At 47.7% G+C, this 22671-nt stretch overlaps 1 protein-coding gene across 1 annotated transcript; it reads right to left on the bottom strand.

Moving 5' to 3' along the window:
- Positions 1 to 2837: 2837 nt before the first annotated feature.
- Positions 2838 to 11175, bottom strand: BMP2 (bone morphogenetic protein 2). The gene is made up of 4 exons (XM_058801945.1): positions 11095 to 11175; positions 8146 to 8571; positions 6986 to 7344; positions 2838 to 4812 (listed from the first exon to the last, which is right to left on the bottom strand). The coding sequence occupies exons 3-4, from the start codon at positions 7335 to 7337 to the stop codon at positions 3968 to 3970; spliced, it is 1197 nt and encodes a 398-aa protein (XP_058657928.1). The 5' UTR covers positions 7338 to 7344; positions 8146 to 8571; positions 11095 to 11175; the 3' UTR covers positions 2838 to 3967.
- Between the last annotated feature and the right edge of the window lie 11496 nt (positions 11176 to 22671).

Consider the following 22671-nt stretch of genomic DNA (forward strand, 5'->3'; position numbering starts at 1 on the left):
GGATATAATTTCCACACATCGGCTAAAGAAAGGTTTACACTCTTAAGCAATAAAAACAAACCATTAAGCCAGACCTGCACTGTCAGGAAGTATAAAACAGTTCTTGAAACTCTGCAGTTACTATACAAAAGCTTTTGTTTCATAAACTTTTGTTTCCTGATCTTCATAAAACATTAACATCAAGCTGCCACATGGCAATTAGCTGCCTCCTGAAATCAATAAACCCCCCCAAAAATCAACAACTGAGAAATAACCAATCAATGAAATAGCTCAATAATTATCCTCTTCTAATAGTGTAGCAAAGTGGGTCTGACACAAACGCAGTGTGGATGAGCCCCTCCTCCACAGCTGAGATACCACAAATCACGTTCCTGTCTGAGCCTCGGGGGGGGGGGTGAGAGCCTCACCTGCCTGGCGGGGAGCAGGGATGTGGCCCCCAAGCCCTGCAGGGGCAGGGAAGGGTCCCCAGCTGGCTGTGGGGAGCCAGCAGGGCAGCCCTGCTCGCTGGCCATGGCCACTGCTCTCGGGAGAGCTTACCTCCACTGAAGATCCTCCTCTACATGCTGCTGACCTCAGAAGTCCAACTGAATTTTGCGCAAAAATTATCAAGCCACTCGGCAAAGCTGCTACTGAGTCTCAAAAGGACAAGGAGACATGCTGATCACATTTGTGTTTAGAGAGATGCTTATCTGAAATGCACAAAGGGTGACATTATCTATCACAATCTCTGCCTATATAGATCATAAGTGCCTAGAAGCAAAATGTTTAGGAGCTATATGGTAACAAAGGCAGTTTTGCCTTCAAAATATTTTCCTTTTTCTCCTCTTAAGAGGAAAAAAAGCTCTTTTCTCCTTGTAGAGCACTATAATACTAATAAGTACTAAAGAACTAAAGTAAGTACTAGTGTGCTGTGCTAACAGCATACCTTTAGTATTTAGCATTATTTAGCAGTCATTACCAGACTTTCAAAAGATGCCAGAAAGCCCAAACCTTTCAGAAAGGCTGTCTGATCATCAACTCTATCTAAAGACTTCAGGAAGCCAACTGATCTCTAGGAGAACTTCCTACTACTCATCTGTGAAAGTTTGTTCTGTTTCTTTTACTTTAGTCCTAAGCAAAGCCTTTAGTGCAGCACTCTCACACCTCCAACCTAGAGAGTGAGGTGAAGGTTAAGGCTTTAAAGGTACATTTCAAAACCAGTTCTGCAGAAATTTATGGACGTGCTGGGCTTGACACCTGCATATTTCCTCCTCAAAATCAGCATGGAACTGATGATTCTGTGGCTAACACTGAGCAGTTACAGAAATGCTTACAAGAGTGGGCCTTAGCAAGTTTGCAGCGATCCACTGGCCTCCCAGTGCATCTGACTGAGGATGCAACTTCTTGTCAAGCACAGGAGGTTTGCCTGCGCAAGGAATGCGGCACCGCGCCACGAGCCAGCTCCTGCTCGTGCAGAGACAAGTGCTGTAGCCAAGTTTTGGCAACAAAATGAGCATCAGTGAGTTCTCATGCCTTACAGGAGAAGTAAAGCAGTCACCACTCTGTAAAGAGCCTCCCTCAGTCTGGTCACACGTGAAGGAGCTGTGAGACTTCAGCTTTACAGCACCAGAGCTGAGGGTCTGGTTAGAAGTGCTGTGGGTTCTTTACAATTTCACAGGGTTGGGATCACACCTTTCATGCTCATCATTAAATTTCCAGCACTTGTCAGCTTCCTCAAGCTTAGGTTTTACAGTACAGTAACACAGCTCTGACTTGACTGCACCACCCCACATAGTACAAACACCAAATCCTTGCTGAACCTCCACTGCAGCCCTGACAACCTTGCCAAAGCAACACCACAAACTCATCCAGCACCAGGAGAGCTGGCAAGAGGCAAACCAAACTCCTGCACATGTGGTAATCCATCCCTAAAGACATCAGCCACCAAAACAGCACCAGTGCTTTGAAAAAGCACCTGGAAATGTCCACCCAGCCAGCCCACAGCTGCTATGTAGTATCAGCATGACCAACATCAGCAACCTCTCAAAATTCAACAGAGCCCAACTGCAGAGTGGTGGACTGTTCTCTGACAGCTGCTAAAACCACTGCTGGTACAAAGAAATTCATCAGTTTTATCTCACCACAGGGCCTTACAGCCCAAGAAATTTTTAAGCTCACAAGAAAAAAAAAACAAGAAGCAGCCAACAGGTAATTAGTTTTTCACTCCTATCCTCTGTACCCTCTGCTTTTTGTGATGAACAGCAGTAAAGGACTGCTCTACAAGAGGACCTGTAACACATCACCAAGTTGGCCTTTCTGATCAACCCACCCAGTCAGTACCATTGCTCTAATCCAGACAATTCTGGTAACAAAAGGAGGAGCTTGGGGAAGCCAGAACAAAAAAGAGGGGTTCATTAACAAAACATCAGGAGGCCCAAAACAGAGATTCCCACAGCTGACTTAGAGAGGTCCCTGCAGGGCCCATGGCACACATGGCTTCAGGAAGTGTATCCACAGTTCACCAAATCCAGAATTGGACCCACAACAGAGCTCGAGGCAATGACCAAGAAGCTGATTTCAGCTCCTCTCTGCTCTCCTGTTCCAGCACAACTTCCACACAACACGCCCAGGCTCTGCCTGCCACACCAGCTGTGGGACATGCAACAGGCACAGTCGGGATCAGCTTTAATGCTCTGTTTGCCTACTGCAAATCCCACTTTGCCCCTTGCATGAAGAATTTAAAAACCAGTACAATGATGCAAGCACAAATTGTGATGACCGCACAAGTGAACCATTTTTTCTTACAGACTGGACTTCTCAGAAAGAAATATCAGAATTCTATGGTTTATTATCCGAAATAGATTTAAACATTTGGGAAAAAAAAAAAAAGGTTTCCAACACAAAACCCTGGAAATGAAGAGAGGCTAATCTGCCAAACAGCAAAACCATCAGCTGAGGTTAGAGAGGAGGCTGCATATGACAACAACTTGCTGCATGTAGGGCAAAAATTGCAGATTAATTTCACTGTAACACTCCACAGAAGTGAGCTCTCATCTGAGGTGAGGAAGTATGCAAGGCTTTTCCAACTGTTAAAGACAAGGGCCGGTGCAAATTAGGTAAGTGTTCCTCTTTAGCATAGATAATCACAAAAAAAAGGATGACATTTTAGTTTTTATTATTTCATATTTGGCCAGGACTTTTAAAGGAAGGACTTTTAAAGGAAACATCAAACATTCACTTTTCTGTAGGTCTAGAAAGGATTCAGTCTTCCCCCACCCCCACCCTCCCATAGGATTTCTATTGGCCCTTATATTCACACTGCAAATTAGTTGGGAATAGCAGTATTTATACTAGATCAGCAATGTCTGGTTCTTATCCAAATGTTCCACCTAAAGAGGATGCCAGTTCTCATGGATTGGACAGCCCACCCTGCAGCATTCCTGAGAATTGTACAATATAATCTTGAAAGTCAGCAGAGTGGATTATCCACTTTTTTCTGGACTTGAACTTGTGACCTTAACAGTAGCACAGCAGAAAGCAAATGTGCTATGCACTTTGCCATAGTAACCTTCCATGTATTCTTTTCAACTTAAATACACACAATTGAAACAGCTACAATTTTGGAAAATTATGTACAAACCCTATATTTTTTTCTTTTTTGATTACATATAAATACAAATTAGCTATTCTTCTAAAAAGTGGTTATAATAGTAAATAAATACAAAATAAGAATCTGACCATTATACTTCATGTGCTGGGGTTAAACCCATATAAAATGTACAACTAAAATACATTTAAAATCTTTAAAGGAATATTTCTCTGATTAAAATATTTGTTTTCCCAACTTTTTCGTAGACATAAATATATTTTCAAAATAGTTGTGTTTTTTTTTTCTTTCCATTTCATTACATAAATAAAGTCTTCATTGGGAAATATTAAAGTGTCAGCTTTTTTTTTTTTTTTGCATTTGTCTAATATATTTGCTGTGTTAGCGGCACCCACAACCCTCCACAACCATATCTTGATAGTTCTTTAATACAACTTTTTCATTTTCATCAAGGTAGAGCATGGAAATAGCACTCAGTTCTGTCGGCACACAGCAAGCCTTGGGGATTTTGGAATTCACTGAATTGACCAAAGTCTGAACAATGGCATGGTTGGTTGAGTTTAGGTGATCTGCCAGAGGGAAGGGACATTCCCCGTGGCAGTAAAAGGCACTATACCCCGGCGGGGCCACAATCCAGTCATTCCACCCCACATCATTGAAGTCCACATACAACGGGTGCCTTTTGCAACTGTATTTGTGGCGTTTACGCTGTTTGTGTTTCGCTTGACGCTTTTCTCTTTTATGGAGCGGGTGTCCCTTGCCATCATGCCCAAACGTCACTAACAATGGCCTGAGCTGAGACCAGCTATCTTCATCCTGATGTAAAGACCTGCTAATCCTAACGTGCCTCTTGGAGGCACTGTTCTCTTTGTCCAAGTGAACCACCTCTACCACAAACCCATGATTAGGTTGTCCATGTGCAATCCACCTCAAAACAGCTGGCGTTACATCAAAACTTTCCCATTTACTTGCATTATGATGCACCAACCTGGTGTCCAAAAGTCTTGTGACAGGGTCCTTAGAGGTGGCCGTGGCTGGCTTTATAATTTCATAAATATTAATACGGTGATGGTAGCTGCTGTTGTTCTCAAAGGCTCCGTGCACCTGTTTCCGAAAAATCTGGAGTTCAGCTGAGGTGATAGACTCCTCACTGGGAATGGAAGTTAAATTGAAGAAGAAACGCCGTGCTGTTTTCCCACTCGTTTCTGGAAGTTCTTCCAAAACTTCTAATTTTATTAAACAGGGAAAATAAAAAAAGAGAAAAAAGGAAAAAATCAGAAACTGAGACAATCAATCAAACCCCCTAAGACTGTCTGCTGATGGCAGCTTTCTAATGACAGCTACTACATGTGACACACAAGACCTGAAAGACTTTCAGGCATAAAATACTGTGTCCCCTGTTAGTTTGTTTGTGCAAGCACGTACAGCACAAAGTTAAAAATGCTTCATTCACTTTACACATTGGATTGAATCCTGGTGGCCTTTGCCTTCCAGAAGCAAGAACTATACAGAATAAATTTGGACTTCAAGGACATGAATGAAAAGCTCAAGCACTGGGGAATTATTAAAACTGGTGGAGGACTTTGGATAACTGTTGCATTTCTGATTTTTTTCTAAGAATACAGCTCTAACATCAAACCCTTAAACTCCTTTCTGAAAAACATTACTCTGCAATTTAGGTGACCTAAAAATCGTAATGCATAAATTTTTGTGTGTTTAATCACACACAATCATGTATCAGCACCCATAATGGTACTTTACAAAGCATGCCCCAGAATTTACCCAAAAGGGCCATAAAGAGCAGCAGGAAGATTCAACTGCTGAAATAGGGGTGGATGAAAAAGAGATAATGAAACAAAGTCCCCTCCAAAGAAGAAGTTTATAAAACTACCAAAACCAAACATTCAAGGAGTCACTAAACTCTGGGCCATTCCCACCTTTGAGTAACGAGAATGGAGCTTCAGGAGGAGTACAATATACCTAGGCTTGCTAAGTACATTATTGGTACAGACATTAAGAAGTTAAGTATTTCCCAAACTAAAACTCTGTCATGGTTTTTAACTTTGGTGCTAAACACACTGAACTGAAAAAAAATTGACCTTCTAAGGGGGAGCCAAACCTGCTATTAGCAATTCTTAGTGGTGTAACCATTCCCCTTTGAATCCAGCACAAATTTTTGCATAAGGTAAATCTCAGCCTTATGGTATTTCACGACCAGACCAGTATTTGCCAATATGCAAATATTTTTGAATGGTTACAAGACAAACTTCTGCTCTCAAGAAATCACTAATGCAGTGAGAACTCAGGGGGAAAAAGGGAGTCACACTGATTTTCTTCCAAATTTTTAAAAAATTTAACATCAATTTTCTAACAGAATCTGCTTTTGCTGTAATCATATGACGACTTCAAACTGCAGATTTTTACATTTGCCTAAACCTTGTCAACTTTGCCCTTTTAACTCCTCTCTCACTCAGCCCCTTGCCCACAGTCCTTGGGTTTAACACGAATGACCCACGTGCTGGCTAGTCCCCATTAACTGCCAGGTTCTTACTTCCCGCGTAGGGAAAGGTGGATGAGGAGAGGTTAGATTGCACCATTCATCTTCCTCACGATAAGGCTTTTCACTAAACAGCACATCCACCTCTCAGAGGCCGCCGCCTTTGGGAAACTTAAAAACTAATTAATATCTTTTCTTGACACAGTTTCACTCTAAAAGCAGTGGGAAAACGCTTTTTCGTTACTTTAGCAGCGGGGCCGCTGCACGGCAGCTCCGGAGAGCCGCAGCCAGGAGCAATTACAACCTGGGGAAGCCTTCCCAAAAACAGCACGTGAGCGACACGCGCCCCACGGGCCCGGGCAACGCCGCAGCCGCTGCCTCGGCCACGGGGGCCGGGAAACGCCGCCGGCTGCGGAGCGAGGCTCTGACCGAGAGCCGCCGCCTCGGGAGGTGCCGCAAGGAGCTGCTGGAGGGCTCGCAGGTGAGAGCCAAGGGCACCACGGGGCTCTGCTCAGCCCGAGCGGGCCGGGCTGCAGCGCTCGTCGACGGCAGCCCCCAGGATGTCGCGGCTGATTGTTCCACTGATCTCTCACGGGGATTTGACCGGGATTAGAAACCTCCGCAGCGGCCCGGCTCAGCCGCGCGTTAGGGAGCCTTCCCTGTTTCTAGCCCCGCAGGACAGCAGCGACCTGTGGGAACGCTTAACGCGGAGTCGCGCTGGTTCAGCGGGCGGACAAGGGCGGGGAGAAGGGAGCTGGCAGAGCCCGTCGGGCAGAGCACCCGGCCGGGAGATGCGCTGCGCGAACCCCGCGGTACCGCTGCAGGAATCCGCCCCCCGCTCCTCCTCCGGCCCTGCCCTCCCCGCCGCTCCCGCAGCCCGCGGAGCCCCCACCCGCCCGTACCTTCGTGGTGGAAGCTGCGGACGGTGTTGGCGCGGCTGGCCGCCCGCTCCAGCGGGAAGCCCAGCGCCGCCGGCTGCCCCAGCTGCTGCCCCGCGTGCAGGCGGTAGAGGTCCAGCATGTAGGGCGGGATGACGACGTCCTTGCCGGGGCTGGGCCGCCGCTTCAGCCCGAACATGTGGAGCAGGCGCAGCTCGAACTCGCTGAGCAGGTCCTCGGGGCGCTGCGCGGCCGAGGCGGCGCGGCCCGGCTCGCTGAAGCGCCGCCGACCCACCTCCGGCATGAGCCCGGCCGCGCCGCCCAGCAGCGCCTGGCAGAGCAGCAGCGCCAGGAGCGAGCGGGTCACGGCAACCATGATCAACCTGCGCGGAGGAGGAGGAGGAGGCGATGGGAGCCAGTCAGCGCGGACACCGCGCCGGGGGAGGGGGGGACGGGCGGGGACGGTCCGCAGGTGGGACCCACCCGGGTGCCGGGCCATGGCCGGCGGAGCCCCCGCCGCGGACCGGCCGGCGGAGCCCCCGAGGGGCCGCTTCAGGTGCGCGGCGGCACCGAAATCCCCGTGGCAGGAGATCAAAGGGAGCGAGGCGGGACGGGGGAGCGGAGCGGGGCGCTCCGCAACAAAGGAGCGCGGAGGTGAAGGGGAGGAGGGCACGAGGCCGGGGGCACCGCCGGGGCCGGGGCGCAGGTGTGCGCCGGGCCGGGCCTCCCGTCGCCGCGGCCGACACCGCTCACCGGGAAGGGAAGGGAAAGGGAGGTGCTGCTTTTGCCCAGCAAAGCCAGCTCCCCTGTGCGCTCCCGTCCCGACCCCCGGGCTTCCCCCCACACACCCGCTGAGCCGAGCCGCGGGGGCTCGGGGCCGGCTCCGCTTCCCCCGCGGCGGGGCAGCGGCTTCCCTCAGCGGAGGGAAAAGGAGAGCTGCTTCCCTTAGCGGAGTGGAAGAAGGGGAAGGAGGAAAGTACATATCCTGCTACGTCCTTAGCCAAACCCACAGGATGACATTCTCCCCCGTGAAACTTTGGGCTGGATTATTATAGCAGTAATAATCGTTATGATTAGTGTCCCGTCCCCCCTCTCTCTTCCAGAGCGCTAGCACCTCCGCCGTGGCCCACGGAGTCATCCTGCGGAGAAGGCTTTCAGCGGATCTGCGACCGCCGGAGCTATACCTGTGTGCAGCAGCAGGGGTTGTGTCTGCAGGAGGGTGTTCTGCTCTCGGGGTGTTTTTCCCGCATCACTTGGTGTTACTCCAAACTTCGCTGCTGCTCCTCTACAGCTGCCGAGCAGAAAATAGAAGTTCCCTGAAGTGCAGTCCGCCTCGGAAACATACTTTTAGCAGCTGGTTGAGGAGGCAGGAAGGCAAGTCCCAGCCAGGGAAAAAGCTTCTCCCTTTTAAAAGCAGCGATCGTGAAGTTGCTTCTTCTTCTTCCTCCTCCTCGCGTGTGTGTGCCTGCCCGTGAATGGGTCCCTACGTGTCTACGGAATTAAAAGGCTCCTTTTCAAAAATGTCCTTTGCATCACGCTCATCAGACAGATGGACATTTACCGAGACTCCAGCAGCAACATCAAGATGAAGCCTGATTTGTCTCCGCTCCCTTAAAAAAGAAAGGCAAAAGGAGGGAGGAGGGTAAATAAAAGAGGAAAAAAAAAAAAAAAGAAAGAAAAAAAAAAAAGGGGTGGGGAGCCGCCCGCCGCCGTCCCGCGTGGAGCGGCCGCGCTAGGGCACCGCGCCGGGCTCCCCGCCGGCCCCGCACCGCACCATGGCCGGGGGTGGCCGCCCGCCGCCGCCGCCGGGGCTTTTTGTTGCGCGGCGATGTCACGACCCCGGAGGCTCGGGGGCCCGCGCCAATCACAGCCGCCCTGTGGGAGCGGGCTGCGGCCCCGCACGGCTTTTAAAGGAGACGCCGCCTCCCTCCCTCGCTCGCTCCTTCCCTCCCTCCTCCCTCGCCCGCTCCCTCCCTCGCCGCGGCTGCCGCCCGCGCCCGGGTCGCGGTGCCGCCGGGGCGAGGGATGGGCCGGGCGGCTGTCCCGTTAAACTCTGCTACCGGCGGCCGATCCGATGCGGGAGACCCCCGGCCCGCCCGGTCCCGCTCCGGGCGGCGGTGGCGGAGCGGGACCGGGCCGGGTCGAACAATGACCCATTGTACAGACCGAGCGCTCCGCCGCCGCAAATCGGATTAACGCCGTGCCCCGGACTGCCGGGGTGGTAAGGTGCGAAGGTCACGTAAGGTACCGGGAGAATCCCGGTGCTCTAGAACTACTTAAAAAATACATATATGTACTTATTTACATTGCTCCCCCCACCAGAGCGCGGAGCTCGCTGCCCGAGCGGGGGCGAGGGCTGGGAATGTGGGGGTTTCCTCGCTCTCCTCTGCGAAAGAGAAGCGCTCGGACTCGGGAGAAGTCTCCTCCCGCAGCGCATCCGATGCGGGCTCAGCCCCGTGCGGGCGGCGGAGGGGTTGGGCCGGGTGGTTTCTTTAAGATGTGGCTGCCCTCCAGCGGCGGAACGGCGGCGGATCGCCCGGCTCGGAACGGCGGCCCCGGCGCGAACCGCCCGCCCGCGGCCCCGCACCTGCCCCGGGGCCGAGGCTCCCCGGGCTGCAGCCTCGACAGCTGTGGCATCGCCCACGGAGCGGGACAGCGCTGGCACGGGTGGAGAAGGCGGGTCCGTGCCCAGCGCGCTTGTTCTCCCAATCCCAAGTGCATCCCTCGATCCCTGTCCTGACGCTTCTCCCAATCCCAAGTGCATCCCTCGATCCCTGTCCTGACGCTGGCAAATCTCCTGACGCAACGAGTAACTCGCGAGCAGGGCTGTGTCCTTTGCCCCGTCTCTTGTTTGTCTGCCTGGGCTCTGCGGTAGGGCCAGGCCCTTGCATAGGTATGCGACACCTAGCAATTTAGGGTCCTCATCAAAGCCAAAGCCATCGGCACACCATCATTAGCCGGGGTCCTGCTGCCTTCCCGGCAAGGCAAGTGCTCTGTGCTCCACCTCCTCTTCCCAATATATCTCAGGGGCTTCATTTGCAAAAGGCACAGCCAGCCTGTGACACCTTGAATTACTGCGGAGGAGGACTGAGAGCAATAACAACTGAGACCGCTCCATTACCAGCTCCTCCTTTGGGAGCGGCCTTTCCCCTCCAACTTGCTACTTCTTAGTGTAGCAAGAACACCGATTTGAGACAGGAATTCAGCCCATTTGGGCAGCAATAATTCCTCCTGCGGACCTTCTTCCCTTGGCTTCCCTATCACGACTCCAGCCATTCCCGTGAAGCGTCCCTGCAGGATGAGGAGCTCACCCAGGGAGGTACACAGCAGCAAAACAAACCACCCCAGACCTGTACCAGAGAAATTAAAAAGCTGCTAAAGCTCCCAACACCGCTAACCTGATTCTCACTTGTGCACACAGTGGGAGAGAGGACACGGAGCAAGGTGAAATCCCTCAAAAGTTGAGTTCTTTATCCCTTGCATTCCAGTGCAGATAATGTTTAATTTTATGACTTCCTGCAAGTCTTTAGCATGAACTGAAAGTTCGTGCAGTGTGACTTCAGGGTATGCCAATTATGTAAATCAGCACTAAAATAACAATGGCAACGTAGTTTACACATCACTGACATTAAATGAGCACTTCAACTTCTAATTGCCATTCCAGTTCAATCTTAGTGGGCCATGCCAGGAAAAAGTCATTTCTTGCCTCAACACTTACTGCCTGTGCCTGGAGCAGAGGCTCTACTGCATGCCCAGCACAGCCTTATCTCCAGGAGCTCTCAGCTATGATAATGAGCCTTAGAGGGGAGAAATGTCTGTGTGGTTGCTCTGAAGGCCTGCATACACTCTGATCTGATATCAACAGGGTCTTGTAGGTTTACCCCTCTCTGATTTTAAGTATAAATAAGCTCTCAGACACTTCTCTTGGCCATAAAACACCTTGCCTTTAAACTTTGTCACGTCTCAATCTATTTTAATCTGGAGCTGCCGAGGCAGCAACTCTGCCTTCCTATCCGTTTCATTGCAGGCCCAAAAAACAAACACCAATAACACATTCCCTGAGTGCACTGGCACCCACCCACAGCAGAACCCCAGCCCTGGCCCCCCACCTTCCCCACAGAAAGATTTCTCACCAATGCAGATCTAGCTCCATTGAGACAGTATCCTGAACCATGGAGGAAAAGGTTAAAAAGTGTTATCCCTGAAGATTTGGTTGTGGTCTGCATCTCCTCAGCACAAAAACTGACTTAAATTCTGCTGGGGCTGTGGGTTGCCTGCTCCACCCCAACCCAGCACACCTGAGCTCACCAGCTGAGAAGCATCTTCCTGATTACAGACAGAATTGGAGACAGGTGCATTTAGGTATCATGAACTGGGGGCAAGCACGTCTGGATGTGCCCCCCCAGACTCCCAGCTCCACAAACCAGCCCTTGTCCCCTTCCCACTCCACAGCAGCACACTCGAGAAAAGAAACTAAATCCCAACCCCATCATTTCCTGCAGCTGAAATTCCTCACAAGCTCTGTGAAAATGATGAGTTGAGTGGTATATCAGCTAAATATCCAGCCCCATCCAGGAGGGCTCCCACAACGTCATTGCATTTTACAGAATTATTTCAAGAGCAATCCTGCTCTTCAGCCCAAGCCCTGCCAGAGTGAGAAGCCACCACTTACACTGAAAAGATCTGTGTTAGTAAAGCTGACTGTGCATATTTGTTCATCTCCTTTGTGAAATTTCACTTCTGCCCCTCAAACTACACTGATTCATTTCTTTCTTCTTTACCACATGCACACCTTTTTTGTCTTTTTTTTTTTTTTTTTTGGGCAGGTGTTTAGGCAGTAAGTACTCAATTAGCGGCACCTGCTGCTAATGTTTCAGATCCAGGTGTTCCTTGCTAAGACCCAAACACAGCTGATAGCTATCAACTTCAGGTGTTGTTGGGTTTTCTTAGTAAAAGAGTGGAAAAGTATCCAAATAAGGACATCTTTTACAACAAGGAGAGAGTCCTTTTTTCAGGGTAGACAGGAAAGAAGAAAATATTTTCTTCCCTCAGAATTTTCTCTTACAAATCCTGTACAAAATCACATTTATACACTGCCACAATGCAGTGTCTTTTTTCCCAACTTGGTTACACTGCTGGTGGCTGTGGGCATGAGACTTCAGCTGGAGGACCTAGATGAGAAAGGGTCCCTGGGGTCTGTGACCACAGCTTGCAATCCTAAACAAAATGGCCTAAATTCTGGTCTAGTTAGAGACACAAGCCTGCAGAAACACTTGCATCACTCCGTGCACGGTGATACTCAACATTTACTACTGGCAGCAGCAGCCCCGTATGACCAACGTGGAGCATTTTTGAGATTCCCACTTTAGACCACTGTCTCCTGGATATGATAAGTATGTGAGATATGAAATATTAATGCTAGTGAGCTTTTTTTTATGGATTTTGCACGTTTCAGTGAATGAAGCTCTTGATAAAAGTCTGTGCTGAAGTATGAAACATGTACATGGTGCAGCATCAAGTGTGAGCAGGGCGACAGCCGAGAATGAGTTAAGATGTGTCAGTGATGTTGAGGTTTTGCCTTCATAATGGGTAGAGATTATCTGAAAGCTTTTCTTTTCCTGAGCTGTGCTTCCAGCTGGCATCTGTGTGAATATGATGTGTGGCCATTCTTTAAAATATTACTTAATACTGTTTTCCAAAGACACATTTGCCTTTCGGTGGTTTGTCTTTTAACATCTATCAACTGGCTCTGCTGCACAGCCTGTCTCCTGTTCTGTGAAGGATGGATTCTCACCTGAGAAGATAATTTACAAGAAGGTGATTTGTTTTTGAAGAGAGGAAAGGCAGCTTATTCAGAAATGTCTATTTCTTTTTTATTCACCTTTGCTGAAATCTGGCAGCTCTTCAAAGCTGTTGCTCTGTTTCGCAGTGAGTCTCAATTTCGTTCATCAAATCTCAGCTTGCTTTCCATCATAGTGGCAGGGAAATTGGAATTTATCAGGAAATACAATGCAGACCCAGGATTTTCTCAATTTCCAGTATGTCTCCACTGCTGGTGAACGATAGCAGTTGCTCCCAGCTCTGTTACATCTGCAAATACAGGCTGCAGCCATCAGTTCACGTGGCTGTGCAGCTTTGAAACTGCAAGACAAATTCCTACAATTTGTAATAAAATTACTGGTGAAAGAGGAAAAGGGGAGACTAATATAATAACCTCCTTTTTTAAAGTGTTTTTTCCTTTGATGCTGCAAAGCTCCAGATTTCAAAAACCAGCATTTGACCTGTGGCTTTTATGAAGAGGTGAAAATGCCACAACACCTCGGTACAGCCTGGAGAAAAACCAAACCATCACTGGACAGATTCTGAGGCAATGCAACACTGATGGATGTTTAATTCCATGCAGTGGGAATGGTCACAGACTAGGGCAATTCAGTAGGCCCTGAGCTGATGCAGAAGATCCCAGTTCTCTTCCCAGCAATAGGAATGTCCTTTTACTTTCCACAGTGCCTTGGTTTTCTCACCATGGAAATGAGATGATCACGCTGACCCTCACTTGTAAGTTCCTGCAAGACCTTCAAGTAAAGGCACTAAGGGTTAGTCACTGCAATTGTTTGGGGTTAAATATTAGGTTAATAATAATCTCAAATAATCTCAAATATCTTGCCTCAAAGACAGTGGCAAAGTTCCTACTTGTTTTGGTGGTACAGGCTTACATGTTTAAGCAATGAAGAGACAGGGATGCCAGCTCTTCTGGTCAGAAGATTTGGAACAAAGTGGGATTTTTTAATTATATAACTCTTGTTAGGAAGACAATGAGGTGAGGGTGTTCTCCCACAAGAAAGGGAAATGGCTGCGTCATAGATGGTCCACTTCAAGAGCTTAGAATTTCATCACTGCAGAGATGACGTCAAGCAAAATGGAGGATAAAATAAAGTTACGCATATTGTCTTAAGCAGCGCATATTTTAGCAGTGAAACTGGATCATGTTTTGCAATTAAAATAAAATAAAGGCAAGCGTGACGTTCTGTGTAAGCAGATTGTGTGTATGAAGGCTTTATTGTAGCTGCAGATTTAGGGCATATGAAAAGGTTTTCTGTGCTCAGTTGCAGGATGAAAACCATTGCATCATCAGGCATTCTAGTTCTCTAACACTTCTTTGCCTTTGGTAGTGAATGCTTGCAATTTTATTTTCTGTTGTAAAGTCATGTTTGCTCAGGTCATTATGATTCCAATTTTTAAATATCCTCTTATGAGTAGGCAGAACTACAGAGAGCAACAGTGAAGATTTGTGCTGGGCACAAGTGATCAGCAGCTGCACCTGCTTTGTGCTGCCAGGAAAGCCCTTTGCCAGCTGCCTTCAATCCCATCCCTTGTTCCCAGCCTCCAGAGGGGCTCTGATGGGCACAGCTCCCCATTCAGACATCACCATGGAACTTTATTTGGGAGCCTGTTTGCTTGTGTGCTACAGAATCCACTGGCTTAGGAGAACAGCATCCTTTGACTGCTCCCAGGGTCTTGTCTGCTCCAGCACATTCCAGGTTGCAGGGACTAATTATTAGCAGCACACATTCAACTGCTTCAAGGTACTGTTTATCCTCAGAACATCTGTAACCTTAAAGTTATGGAGTCACAGTCAGAGTCATCTCCCTGTATCCAGCTCCACAGTCCTCTCCAAGGGGAGGAATATCCCCTTGATATTCCTCCATCACTGTCTCCATTTTACAGAAGGAAAGAAGGGACAGAGAAAGGCAATTTTACAGAGAGGTACACAGAGGCCCAAAGACCTGAGGAGGTCACACTCAGATTTTCAATAATGCATAAGCAGGTTAGATACAGTCCTTGGGTTAAAATCCCTAAACTTCAAGTGAGATGTTCAGCTCTCAGCTCATGGAGACATTTTTTAAAAGCCTGATACAGAATCTATTATCCAATAGTTTCCTGACAAATTCCTGCAGTGCCTTGTCCACAGTTCTTACTGCAACCCACAAATCCTAGCAGGAATATGATAATCCCATTCAACTACAGAGAAAAGCTCTGATGTGGTAAGAGTCTATTTACACAGAAGAGAGAGGGGTTTTACAGCCTTGGTCAGGAAAATAAAGGACTCATCAGGGTACCCATGTATAGATTGGCTCCAGGAGAGGGACACCCTGAATTCCCTCATTTGCTGTGCCATCACCTCCTCCCTGTGCTTTTTTCCAGCCCCCACTGCAGGATGGGCATTGTGTAGCCAGTCTGCTCAGCACTTTGGGGAAGCCTGGGCCAACCTCTGTACTCCTTAATACCTTTAACTGCCTTCCCTCACCCAAGCTCAGCTTTTTTCTAATATTTGCTTTTTTTCCAATAGTGACCCATCTACCCTCACTTTATGTGCTCATTAAAGTAAGCACATCCATCAGTCTGTTCAGGATTAGCCTGGAAAAGCAGTGCCATAAAACACCCATGATGTGCAGCATTGTCCAATTACTAATTCCACTCAATTACAATTCCACTCCTATCAATTCTGCTCGCTCTCCCTGGACTTAGGCCTTGGTGTTGTGTTACTGTGGGAGATTTCCCTTCCTTACACTTTCTGCTTCCTCTCCAGTATTCAGGTGTAGAGGCTCAGCAAACATTCACATCCACTTCATGTGGGTGTACTAAATATTGCACACGTTCCTTTAGTCAGCTGTGGAATAAACTCCTTTCAAATAAATCAAAATACTAAACAAACAAACAAGCTGGGGAAGCATGGAATAAACTTCATTTACTTTGTACCTCAGACTGTCTTCCTTGCTTTCTGCTTCCCTTTGTACATCCCAAACCTCTGCATAAGCCCTGACAGCCAATGGGTTTCAAAAAAGGAACTGCCCCAAAATTCCTCCTGCCCCTCTTTGCCAGAAAGGGCAGCCAGCACTTGAATCAGGAAAGATGTAAGATCACCATAAATCCCAAATGAATACCTTAAATAATGTTAAACAAACTGTAAGTCCTGGTTCAGATGCTCACACAGCCTAGGAGGAATGCTGAGGACCTGAAACTCAAGCTTGTGAATAAATCCTTGGAAAATCAGGGCTGCTCCCTCCATACCAGTGGAAAATTGAAAATCCAAGTTGTGCAATCGAATGTGACATTCATTTCTGCAGCTGGTGGGAAAATAGTTTCCTTACAAAATAAACTTAATAAAAAGTAGGGTGTTTTGTATAACTTTTTTTCCCCTAAGCAACTTCTAAAATGTCAGACATTAATTCTGAGGAACTCTGATAGATTAAAAAAATACACTGCTGAAATAATATGTCAATATTATTTTTTCCTTTCTTCCCTTCATTTATTTACAACATTGGACACGTTCTGATAAAACAAGCTCAACTTTCCAGGTCTAAAACTATGAAAAAGCTTTTCTATGAACTCTCTGAAGGAACATCTACTTATATGATAAAACAAAGATTTATTCCTCTTAAGATGAAGTGAAACCACTGCTATCCCAGCTGAATGCCCTTTGCTCTGTGGCTCTCCCACACCCCATGTGGAAAGGAGGCTTCTGAGCTGCCACACAGACATCACTGAAGTTTTTAAGCTTTTGAACTTTTAACATTTTTAAGCAGAGCAGCAGGTTAGCAGGACTATCACCACTGTGTTCAGAGAAATAGTATTTTCCAATGTTCTTCAAGAGGGGAATAACTGCTCCTGGCAACCTCTCCATTAGTCCTGCTGCTGATAAAAGCATTTCTAATACCACTTCTGTGATATAAAAAAATGTAATAAAACCAGGAAAAGATACATAACTCCCCTGGATGAGGAGTCTTTTAAGCTTTTCTCTAATTTTAATATTTCCCACCCTAAAAGTGGAAGAAACCACAGCAACAAATCCCATCTTAAGGGGGAAAGCAACCCCCAAGTTAACTGTGGGGAAGTGTTCAAGGCCAGGCTGGGTGGATCAGCCTGGTTTAGTGGGATGTGTCCCTGTCCAGGGCAGGGGTTGGAGCTGGATGATCTTTAAGGTCCCTTCCAAGCCAGCTCTGTGAGCCTCTGCAGGGAATCTCTGTGTCCCCCTCGCTAAGGCAGTGGACAATTGGAGCCTGGCACCTGCAGCCACCCTGCAGTGCTGAAGGAAGGCAGGGATTCCCACCCTGAATGGGCATTCAGGGGCACAGTGCCTCCAGCTTCTTCCCAGGTTACTGAAACTGCAACTTCTCCTTCACTTGTGTGGAGAACTAATTATACCCACCTTAGGGAGTTAAACAGAAATGCAGCGCAGCAATGCCCAGGTGATCTGTCACATCACTGACCTCAGAGCCCTGACAGACGTGTCCCTTGTTCCCTGCTCCTTCTCTTCCCACAGCTCCATGTTCCTCGTGAGCCCACTGCATTTTCAGAGAAGCAAAACCCTCTCTTCCAAAGCCCAGGGCCAACTTCCATGGGAGCAAACTAAACCCGCAGCTCTGTTTGCATCTCTTCCTCTGAGGCTGCATCTCCACCAGTAAATCCAGAGTGCCTGGGAATGTTCCTGGCCACGGAGGCCAGCTGGCATGGAAAAGCCTGCTGCACTGCTGCCTTCCTCAGCAGCATGGCTGCATGCAAACTGCTGTTGGGGATGGTCCCAGGGAGGTCAGGCAGTAAGAAAGCACCTGGGAAGAGCTCCTGGCCTGGCCCAAAGGCACACTGGGGTGTGTGACAGCCCCAGCATCGCTGCCTTTGGCTGTGCTCCCAGGCACTGCAGTGCAGGAGCTCCCAAGGCTGTGCCCACCTCTGCCTGCCCAGGATGCAGGACCTGGGTTAAGGCTGTCCCCACCCCAGACAGCTGCTGGGGATCTCACTGGTGCTGAGCACACTTTTATCTGCACAGGAGCTGTTGATAAAAGGTGCCCAGAGGGGAAACCACTTGAAAGCAGAGCTGTGGTGATGCAGAGAGCAGCTCTGGGGCAGGCTGAGGTGGGATCCCAGGCAGCCACAGCTGTGGGGAGCTGACAGGGCTCCTGAACACCCAGAGGGGCTGAGGGCTGTGAGGTGAGAGGGTCCCCAAAGCCCCAGTGCTCAGCCATTCCCACAGAGGGCTGAGGGTGTTTGCCACACACTGTGCAGGGCTTTGCCAGGATCGGTGGAGCTCTGCACTGGCACACCCATGGCAGCAGCACAACAGAGTTCTGTGTTGTGTTTGAGCCACGAGCTGGTCCAAACTGGCACCCAGCTGTGACTGGCATTCTCTTCACTGGAGTGACACTACAGCCATGACCCCTGTCTTGGTTGCAGGGAGCAGGGAAAGGGATCCCCTTCTCCTCCCACATCCCCACTGAGGGCCTCCTGCACTTCCCACACTCAACCATTCCCTAACTCAAGTCTCTCCAAGTTAGGATGAAACTTCTCCAGACATTTAAGCTCACTCTGACTATTTTCTCTAGATTAGGGAGCAATTGTACACGCTTCTCTGGTGGCAGTGAAAGGGAGGAAGCTCCAGGGAGAGGAGCAGGGATGTTTGACAGAAAGTGCTGCTGCCAGCTGAGGATGAGTGACCAATACCTCTTTGGGCAGGTTTTAATCTCAGTTTTGTTTTCCTTTTAAGAAAAGCTCAGTGATGGATGTGAAGATGTTCTTACTCAGTTCACCAGATGAATATATGGTCTCAAAAGCAATCTGTCCTAGAGACAATTATTCAGTCAAACCTCAGTCAAATTGGGCAGGAGGTATCAGGGTTTCTGCACAACCACAGCAAAGCCACTTCTCCCATCCTGCTGCAGTTTGATAACTCCTTGTTTGAATTCAGGCTTGGCATTTCCCATGGCTAATTTATCCCAGAGCTGAAGGACCCTTCCCTCCTTGCTGCACCTGCCCTCTGGTCAGCACAGGAACTTTCTGAAGCCAGCCTGGCTGCCATGAGCAGAGTCCCAAACAACACAGTTGATCAACACCCAGGCTGCCACCATCCCTCCCAGCAGATAGAGAGCTCCTTCCCACCATCCCTCCCAGTTAAAATCTTTACCTTATAAACCAGGATTTAAAAATCTCCAGGAGCCACGTTCCCTTCCCTGCTATAGCTGAAGGTACAGTAGCTAATGTTTCAGCTAACCTTTTGTTCCAAATCAAATCAGGTTCACATTAGGCCCACAAAAGGAAATCATGACTGATGATCTGGCCTGCACAACTACAATTCTTCTAGTAACAAAAATATTTTGTAAGTTCATTTATTATTGAGATCAAGCAATGGGTTTGGAGCTACATAAAATGGTTCCAATTAGATTCAAGTAATTGCCATTTTGAGTGAACATAAGCTTTTCTGGATAAAAACAAAGGGCACTGAAAGCTCAAGTATATTTAAGCCTTCAAAGCTTTTTTGCCTTTTTTTTTCATCCTCTTTCTCTTTTTAGTGGGAGAGAGGTACACACACAGGAATGGGGGGAGGAGCAACAAGGATGCATGAAAAAAGAGGAGTGATTTTCCCAAGCTGATGTCCTGGGTGACCCAGTCTCCCTGGGAATGCTGCCCATGTGATCTGCACCAACTGGATCAGCAACAGCACGAGGACCCAGAGCTCCCACCACACCAAAAGTGGCAGAGGGAGGAAAACCCAGCAAAGCACAAATTTCAGAATTTCACCACAGAAATTCTTAGGAGGATCACAAGTAATCAAGGAGTTAGTAGTGAGGAAGAGAAGATGAATTATTTCTGATTTTTTTGCCCAAATGTCATCATTAGATATTTAATCTCCCATGCCCACTCAAAGGTCTAAAAAAATAGTTCTCTACAGCCTCTACAAGAGACTTAATCTCTAGAGTGAAATTTGCTCCTAATTACAATCAGATCATAACTACAGATTCACATTTTTGTATAGCTTCTTTTGGGTCTCAATATGAATAGTGTCACACGGAACAGTTTTTGCTTTAGCTCAGCTTTGGTTTGCAGCTTTTTAGTGTTCCTGTTTGAAGTCTTGGAGAGGAATAGGAAGCCTAAATCCAGTGAACTTATAAAGCTCAGCTGAAACTGTGACCACTCACCCTAGCTGGAGACCTGCTCCTTCCTAAAACCAGTTGTTACAGTATCCTGGTATTTCTGGGACTCATCCCAGACTGAACATGACAAAACACCAGGATCTTTGCCTCAAAGAGTCTCCCATGATCCCCATGTGGGCTCTTGCTTTAAACTGTCTCCTAACTTTGTAAATATTTTTCCTTAACAACGGTTCAAGAACAAAAGGTTTAGCAGGCAGGAAATGTCAATATTTGGTTTTGATGAGAAACAAGTGTCTCCTTTCTCTTACTTAGAAAAGATTGTCTTTTATAGGCAGTTCTGCCAAGAAAGCAGAGGAGCACTGGAGTGCCAAGGCAGGTAAGCACAGCCACCCAAAGCACTGCTCTGGAAACTTCTACTTCTTTAAAGAAGTACACAAACTAATTTTTCACTAGAGAAACGCATTTAGCAAATATTTCCGTGAACTTGGGAATGACAAATTCAGAGTGCTCTGCAGTAAAGCCTCAATTACCTTCAATAGCAGAGACCTCCTCTGAAATGGGCTGAACAGGACCAATGCACATATTTTCACCATGTCTGATGACCCCTCTTCTTTTTTTTTTGAGATTGATTCAAATAAATAAACAAACAAACAAAAGCAAACCATGCCTTTCCCTTTGTCTGCTTAGTAGAAGTCAGTACCCTAAATAGTGGATGGAGAATAGAGAACTCATTGCCCCTGGTTAGTGGGAATTGAGGCACAGGGAGGTTTAAATCACATTTTCCCATGGATTCATGTCTTTTTGTTGAGCCTTTTATCCAGGAAAAAAAGAGGCTCTAAATGCAGCTGGCTGTCTGCTCCACCACAGTTCAAGTGAATTGACTGCGCCGGGGAGTCTCAAATGTTTTCTTTCCTCATAAATTACCTTCATTAGCTATGTAAATAAAACACTAATGAGATACTAATTAGCTGTTAAGATTTCGATCTCAAATAACACAAACAGTTGTGCTGTAACCCTCTGTTTGTGTTTGCCAACTTGCAGGCACGTGCCACCAACCTGCCAACCCCACGGGGTGCAGCCCTGCCTTTGCTGCCCCTGCAGGGCTGAGATGGGGCTGGGGTGAGAGGGGTGGATCAATGCCCCCAGCTTGCTCCCCAAGCTTCTGGGGCTGCTCCTCAAGGGTTTGTGAGGCTGCACCCTCAGGTCAGCTCATTTGTTCTTGCTTCTCAGGCTACAGAAGTTTTTCTTACTGCCATTTTATTAGGAGAGCTGAAGGAGTCCATAGGGAGTTGGTGGACTGCCTAAAGGAGGATTTCACAGAATCATAGCACAATTTGGCTTGGAAGGGACCTTTGAAGGTTGTTCAGTCCAGCCCCCCAGCAATGAGCAGGGACATCTTCAATTGGATCAGGCTGCTCAGAGCCTCAGCAGCCTCACCTTGAATGTGTCCAGGGATGGAGCACCTACCACCCCTCTGGGCAATCTGGGCCAGTGTTTCACCCCCTCATCATAAAAAAATTCTTCCTTATATCTAATCTAAATCTACAATCCTTTCCTTTAAAACCATTACCTTATCACTATGGGTCCTACTAAAAACATCTGTCCCCATGTGTCTCATAAGCCCACTTCAAGTACTGAAAGGCTGCAACAGGCTGAACAACCCCAACTCTGCCCAGCCCTCTGCCTGCCTTTACAGCCCTAAATTTCTCACTGGTAGCAACACAAGCAAAATTGGAGAGCCCAGCAGGAGCTGCCATGGATGTGTATCTCACTAAAATGAAGTATCAATAACCTAGCTCACACTCGATGAAAGAGCCAGTCTGAATTATTTACTCTATGTCATACTTCAGGTTTTCATTTCAATATATGGTGAGATGTATGATAAATTATTCAGCAGCATGACAAATTAAAATGCAGTTTCAAACCCCATTGTATTTCCTACTCTTAGGTTAACAGTCCAGTTCACAGTGATGGCTTGCTAATCTATTTTTGCAAAGGGTTTTTCAACCAGAGAGGCACAGAGGCACACAAGTTTTCCACTGCAGCAAATCTTACTCAGCTTGACTCATTTAAGAGCCCATCCTCCTTGAGATACACTAATGAAATACAGCTTGGGCAAGAGGGTCAAATGTACCTGCAGCAGGTTGGCCCAGGAGGCAGCAGTTTGTTTGCTCCAGCTTTTCCCAGGGCACTTGCAGGGGTGTGAGGGCTCTTGTCCTCTCACTTGTGTTATTCTTCTGAGTGCCAAATAACTTCTTAGAGATATTTTACTTTACTTTCTACCTTCTGCTCTCCGTGCATGATGAGTTTTGTAGTAAGGTCTGGGAGACAGAGCTGGTGTTTTAACCTGTCCAGGCCCCGTTCTTTTGTGTGGGGATGACAGGGAAGAAGTTTCTTCTGTTGCTCTGAACAGTCATGGCTGCAATACAGGGATTGTTCTTGGTGTTGCAACTCATTTTTAGAGCAGTCTTGCAAAGTTATTCATGTCCACTTGTCAAGATATTTTCCATCCTCTTTTTGCAAACAAAGGAAGGAAACACTTGTCAGTATTCCTCCTTGGGACCTCCTTGGGGACATCTCTTCAGACAGAAGTCCAGGTGACAGTGATTCAAGTTTTGTTCCTCAATGGTAATACCTCTGTAAAATCACAACCTCCTGAGCAATAGAATGTGCAATATTCAGCCTTGCAAGAGTGATAAGTCTAAGATGCAATATTTCCTGACTCATCAGAGCTCACAAAGGAAATCTTTGTACTGTCTGAGGAAGACATTCCAAGTTTCTGTCCAT

Source organism: Ammospiza caudacuta, chromosome 3 (genome assembly GCF_027887145.1).
Source record: "Ammospiza caudacuta isolate bAmmCau1 chromosome 3, bAmmCau1.pri, whole genome shotgun sequence".
NCBI classification, from domain to species: Eukaryota; Metazoa; Chordata; class Aves; order Passeriformes; family Passerellidae; genus Ammospiza; species Ammospiza caudacuta.